This window comes from Corylus avellana, chromosome ca11, assembly GCF_901000735.1.
Source record: "Corylus avellana chromosome ca11, CavTom2PMs-1.0".
In the NCBI taxonomy this organism is placed as follows: Eukaryota; Viridiplantae; Streptophyta; class Magnoliopsida; order Fagales; family Betulaceae; genus Corylus; species Corylus avellana.
The window spans coordinates 6,712,610-6,719,717 of NC_081551.1; the positions used below are offsets into that span (position 1 = coordinate 6,712,610).

General features: G+C 33.0%; 1 protein-coding gene across 1 annotated transcript in view; it reads left to right on the plus strand.

Annotated features, from left to right (window-relative positions):
• Nucleotides 1-2,449: 2,449 nt before the first annotated feature.
• The window catches only part of LOC132164956 (G-type lectin S-receptor-like serine/threonine-protein kinase LECRK3), a 9,655-nt gene continuing 4,996 nt past the window's right edge, over nt 2,450-7,108 (plus strand). The window contains exon 1 of the mRNA XM_059575474.1: nt 2,450-3,279. Within this exon, the coding sequence (XP_059431457.1) occupies nt 2,450-3,279 (830 nt within the window). The remainder of the gene's footprint in view (nt 3,280-7,108) is intronic.

The window sequence follows — 7,108 nt, forward strand, 5'->3', positions numbered from 1 at the left end:
CACCAAGCATTAAAACTGGGTTTATTAAGAGATCAAGACCATTTCTGGACCATAAGGAAATGATAAGTCAAGGTAAATTCAGTTCAACTTACTAGATCATTGGTAAAGTTACCTCGCGGCATAAAAAAGCCTGCATTGAGATCATACTAAAAATTACAATCTAACACTTATAATTAAATAATCGTTGGTAATATTTTTCATTTTCTGTTTTTCTTTTCTTTTTCTAACAGATTGTTCCAAAATTTTCAGTGTAAACTAGTGCTTAGTCCAGGTTTTGTTGTTCTGCAGCACATTATATGTTTTAAGACTTACTCTGCAGGCTTGAATATTGGTCTTCTATACTTTTTTTTCTTTTTTTTAATCATTAGGGTTAATAACATAATTAATGGCGTTTTTTAAAGGGAAATGCTAGGTGTTCTTCTAGTGTTCTCCTGGTGTCCTCCCAACTGGGAACAGGATCCTCTCCAGTCCATTATGGACTGGAGAATATCCAGTTCATGGCTAAGATTTCTTCTCAGAAATCGTATGACCACAAATGGGACACATATCCCATCAATAAAAATAATAATAAAATATTATTTTAAATTAAAAAATAAAAAATAAAAAATAAGAAAAAAGAAGAAAAGAAGGGGTGGGGTTGAACAGGGTGCCACCACCCTATTTGGGGGTGGCCTTGCCACCCCAATGTCCTGCCAGGGTCAACCACCTCCATGGGCTCCATGGGAGGTGGAGCCCCACGCCTCATCTTTGCAAAGCAGGCTGGGCTGTCTGCCTCCCACAGCCTTGGGTTCTGGCCAGGCTTGCCACCCAGACCTGTCACTTGGGGCCTAAGCTTCCTAAGGGTCTCCTTTGGGAGGGATTAGCCACCGCTTGACATTGGGGTGGCTCACTAAAATGGGGTGGCCACCCCTTCTTTTTTCTTCTTTTTTATTAATTTGTTTTTTAATTTAAAATAATATTTTATTTTTATTTTTATTGATGGGATATGTGTCCCATTTGTGGCCATAAGATTCCTGAAAAGAAATTCTGACCATAAACTGGATATCCTTCAGTCCATTATGGACTGGAGATGATCCTGTTCCTCCCAACTGTAATATGACTTTTAAAATTATCGTTGAATTTAAGATTGTCATTATTAACTTTTAATCTATTAGTGATTTTAAAAGTTACATCACATTTAGGAGGACACCATAAGAACACTAGAAGAATACCTAACATTTTCCTCTTGAAAAATGCACAATTAGTTGCATTTTCCAAAAAGGCTGCAAATTGTTCGAGGAATTTTCTCGGTGTTTGAGGAAAACGCTGAGAAATTTCCTCAAACTTTCTTAGCCTTCTTGCTTTCACTGTTATAGACTTTAATTTCAAGCCTCAGAGATTTAGACTTTAATATGTTGACAACGCTTTATTTTAATAACAAAAGTTTAAGCTGTTAGGTGATACGTGTTTCGTGCATGTTGTGTTTTAATAACATTACTATAGAATGCGTTTGATATTGCTATTTTATAAACAAAAAGTGTGATTTTAAATTAAATCGTAAAGAATAAATTGTTTGAAATTGTGTTTTTTAAAAAATTGTGATTAAAAACATAAAAAATCTATGATTTAAAATCGCAAGTAGGAAGGTGTTTTTTTGAAAACACACATGCTAAACTACGATTTTAAAGGCTAAACTGTGATTTTGTCGGACGCTTAATTGCATTTTAAAAAAAATCATGTTTTCAAATCCCATATTTTAAAATCTTTATTTTTAACTTATTTTTTTGAAATCGCAAACGTAAACGGACTCTTGAGGCCTGTTTGAAATTACATTTGAGAGGCTTAAAAATGTTTTTAACACTCAAAATGTTCATTTGAAGAAAAAAGTACTCGTTTGATGATGCAAAATATATACTCAACACTATTAATCTATTAATTAAGAGTAAGATAAATAGAATGCAAGAAATTAAAATTAGAGTATTAAAAGATATCACAATGCTATATAATCAAGTAAGAACATTATCTTTAATTTATATATTAAAGGTTAATTTCAATGTCTTTCGAATATGTAATCCAGTGCGGTCAGATTTCTTAATATGCAACCTCCCAATTAAACTATAACGTTTATTCAAATGTGAAAGTCAAATCAAAAACCCTTCGGTGGTTTCGCGGAATGGAATGGAGAAGTGATAGCCGGCAATGAAAAAAATAATTGTTTTCTTTTTTTCAATTGTCAAAGAGATTAGGAAGGAAACTAACTTTTTAGTCTGTCTGTTGTGGAAGATGTACTTTTTTTTTTTTTTTAAATGGAAGATGTACTTATTTCTTTTATAATAAGCTGAGTGAGTTTTGTAAGTCAAGAGACCGAGTCCTTTGGGAATTTCATGTTAAAATCAATTGTTCGGAAAGGAATTGAAATGAATAGTGGAGAAAAGAGAAGCCACAGAGAGATCGATCTCATTATCTTGTTATGGATTTCATCACTCTGTCTTTTCTTCTCTCTGCATTTTTCACTGCTTCAGCTCAACAAATTCAGTCTAATGTTAGCCGAGGCTCTTTTCTAACACCCACTACAAACTCTACGTGGTTGTCACAATCTGGTCTCTTTGCCTTTGGATTTTATAAGCAGGGCAATGGCTACGCTTTTGGGATTTTTATGGCCGGAATTCCTGAGAATACTGTTGTCTGGACTGCAAACCGTGATGACCCACCTGTCTCCGGCGATGTTGCCTTGCTTTTTGCAACCGGCGGCAGGCTGGTCCTTCAATTGGCAAAAGAGCAGGTAGCCGTCGTAGCTGCTTCGTTTGGTTCTGCTTCGGCTTCCATGCTTAACTCAGGCAATTTCGTGATCTATAATTCGAATCAAGAAATAATATGGGAAAGTTTTGAGCACCCGACCGATACCCTTTTACCCGGTCAACGTCTCTTAGCAGGTCAAGAGCTGATTTCTAGTATGTCAGAAACTCAACATTCATCAGGTATCTTCCGTCTAAAGATGCAAAATGATGGAAACCTTGTTCAGTACCTGGTGGGTACTCCAGACACAGCTCCATTTTCTTTTTATACATCGCGGACAGGTGGAAGTGGAGATAACGTGACGCTAAACTTTGATGCTGATGCCCATCTCTATTTGCTAGACACTACAGGTTTCAACATTAGGAATCTAATGGATGGAGGATTTCCTACAGAAGATACTATTTATCTCATGAGACTTGATGCTGATGGGATTTTCTTGATATACTCGCATCATCTGAAACAGAAGGAAGACTGGTCAATTGAATGGTTATCTTCGAATGATGTGTGCAATCCTAAGGGTCTTTGCGGATTAAATAGTTTTTGTTAGAATGTTTTCAACATGGTGAATACGTTTTCTTTGGGATCTTAAGTATATTGTCGTGCACTTCAAATCACTACAAAAAAGACAATATTGTTAACGGGTCTCCGGGGAAACAGATATCATGTAGAGATAATCTTAAATAGTCATCTTGTAGAGATAAGTATGACGTCTCTATTCTAATATTATCATAATTGGAATATAAGACTATCAATTAATTAAATAGTCCTTGCTATTTAAATAATATCTTCATGGGCCTATTCTTGGTCATTGGGCCCAGAATTTGGTGGGCTTGTAGTGTGAATTTATTCCTAACAGTTTTTGTGTTTTAATTGATCAAGAGGCTGACTGTGTATGCGTTCCGGGATTCGAAATGGTACAACCGGAGAACTGGACCGCTGGCTGCGAGAGGAATTTCACTGTAGAAAGTTGCAAAAGCAAGAGTGAAAAAAAAAAAATAAATAAAGACAGAGAGAACGGTAAATAAAGAAATAATATTTTTATTATTTTCCTATAATAAATAATATGGAGTCCAAAAGAGAGAGATTAGGAGAGAGTCGAAATACAAATTTATATGGTTCGACAGTGTGTCTACGTTCACACAGAGAGTACGGTTATATTTTTCTATTAATGATTCAGGATTACAACATAACATATATAAGGAAAAAAGCTAATCCCTTCACTATGCTCTGTCTATTTGGCCAAACAATAGCATTCTAATATGAGCTACTAATTTCAATAATATTTTGCTGCCTTCAAGCTCTCCACCAACCCAAAAACCATAAGAATTTCTTGAATTAAAAAGGAAATAGATGCTTGGACTCCCTATGGACGTGCGAGAGGATCTCAGGCGATGTTTCAGACGGAAACTTTTTGAGTTAATCGTGGTTCGTTTGTTAGGTTTTTGTTGAAAAAAATATGTAATAAACACATTTTACGACAAATGGCAGCTTTAGGAATTAGGTTGGAGAAAATTCTTAGAAACTAGTTTGATGAAAAACTCTGTACATGTGACACAATGAACTAAATTTGTAATACAATTCAATTTTTCTCTAACAACTTAATTTGTCACACTTGCCACCCATTCTTGTCCTATTTAAATTATTGAGTAACGTATGAAGAAGTTTTACTTTGGTGCGTAAAGCATTGGGAGAGATTTTTATTTCATTGATACAAGTCCCAGCATAAATTTAAATAAAAGTCTGCTTAAATTCTTAAGATAACTCAATTAACTGGAAATTATGTCTTATGAAGCAGAGGTTATTAATTTGAATTCTCCTCTCTTTCCCCCCCCCCCTTTGGGCTCAATAAAATAACATTTTGGCTGTTTTGTCAAGTTATATGGTTAAAAACACTCTACATCCGGTTCAATAAAGTTAGGAGAAACTTCATTTTGGACCCGGAATGATCACTAGTTTTGACATGCCACTCAAACTTAAAAACCTCTTAATTTGAACTCCTGAACTTTTAATTGTAGTGAATTTGAACCCTCTGTCAGATTTTAAACGTTAAAAGTTAGACAATGATGTTTATACCCTTGAATTTTTTATAAAATTTCAAATTTATCCTTAATTTCAAATTAAAATTTTTTAAAAAATATTATATAAAAAAAAATCACAAGGTGACCAACGGTTGGGCCACCTTGTGACCCTTTTTTTTTCATTTTTTTTTTCAAATTTTTTTTTTAATAAAAAGAAAATTAAAAGGTAATTTTGTCTTTTTAAGGGTTTTAATGAAAGAAATTGACGAAGAAGTTTAAATTGACTGCAATTGAAATTTTAGGCGTCAAAATTGAGAGATTTTAAAGTTGGGTGATGTCAAAATGAGTGTTAAATCAAGGGTTTAAAGTAAAATTTTCCCATAACAATGCATATATGATAATAATAAAAAAAGGGTTAAATACTCTTTTATCCCTAGGATTTAAATACTTTTTTTTTTTTTTTTCTTAGGGTTTCATTTTTATCACATACTTGTAGTTTTCATAAAGATCAAGATAGTACTTCCGTTAAAATTTCGCACAAAATTTATCTAAACGTCCTATTAGCACCAATCAAATGTCGTCATGTGTCATATAATTAATTTTAAAAAAAAAAATTAAAAAAATTAAAAAATTATATTTTTTCAAAAGAAAAAAAAAAAAATTTGGGGGTGGCTGGCCATGGGGTGGCCCCATCTGGCCGATTCCACGGCCGGTTTGAGGTGGGTCCTTCCAACCCATTACGAGCCAACTGTTGATACTAGTTCAATGAAGACCTTTCTTCCTTTCTGTGCTGATTTTCCTGCTCAATTTTAGCCATTGGAGGTTCTGTCGTTGTCTCACTCCTAGTAGATGACTCAGCATAAGTGCTGGGATCAGGGTACGCAGGCAACCAAGTGGGTATATGCTCACCTGGAGGTTCTTCCCCAATTTGCCAAAAAACATGGAGTTAGCTTTCGGTCTTTAACAACTGGAAACTGAGGAAGGGAATACGCAAATGGGATTTGATCAGCTTTACCAACATACGGACCAATTTCCCTAACTGTGCCTGAAGTTGCAAGGCAATGCTCAGTTCTGCAGCACCCAAAAATCCCTGTGCCAAACCCAAATCCTCCAACCCTTGAATAATATCAAAAACGTTGCGCTCTGTTCTACCCGCTAGATTAGCATAGTAATGCGTGGTCTTCCCATCCGGCCAGATGGGTGGCCAGGCCACCCCCATGGACAAAGACCCAAATGGCCAACGGGTGGCTAAGGCAAACCCAATTTTTTTTTTTTAAATATATATATTTTAAAAAAATAATTATATGACACGGAACAACATTTGATTGGTGCTGACGTGACATTCCGTTAAGTTTTGGATAAAATTTTTATGGAGGTACCATCTTGATTTTGATGAAAACTACATGTACTTCCTATGATAAAAATAAAATCCTAAGAGGAAAAAAATAAAGTGTTAAAACCTTAAGGGGCAAAATAATATTTAACCAATAAAAAAAATGGGCAAAGTTCACATATTTCTCTCAAACTATCACTTAATTGACAATGTTCCCCAAAACTACCAAAACATTGTCAATATCCTCAAGGCTAGTAAAAAGATAAAAATGTATCTATATATTTCACAATAAGACAAAAATACCCCTATAAATTTGAAAATAATAATAATAATAATTTTTAATTTTTTTAAAAAGAAAATTTTAATTAATTTTTTTTTTTTTTACATTTTTATTTTTTAAACTGAAATTTTTAGTTTTTTTAGATTTTATTTTTTATAAAAATAAAAAAAACTGTTTTTTTTTTAATTTATTTTGTTCTTAAAATCTAGGTAATTCTTTATTTTTTTAAACGAAAAATTCTTAGGGATTTAAAAAAACACCTAGTGCACTTCAATTTATTAAGAAAAATCTTAATTTTTTAATTATTGTCTTATAAAAGGTCTTTTTTTTTTTTTTTTTTTGTAATTTTAAATTTACTAATTTTTTTGAATTATATATATATATAACCTAAAACTATATATATATATATATATATATATATATATATATATATATAGTTTTAGGTTTTTTTAGAAGTTTTAGTATTTTTTGTTTTGATTTTACTAAGGGTAGTTTCGTCATTGAGGGGGACATTGACAATGCTTTGGTAATTTAGAAGAGACATTGTCAATTGAGTGGTAGTTTGAGGGAGTATATCATATATGGACTTTTCCCTAAAAACAATCTAATATTGTTCTCTCTCTTCTTTGGAAATAGGAAAAGGGGATAAATAAATAATATTTTAAATGAAAAAGTAAAGTTTATAGCTAAAATATTGAGTCA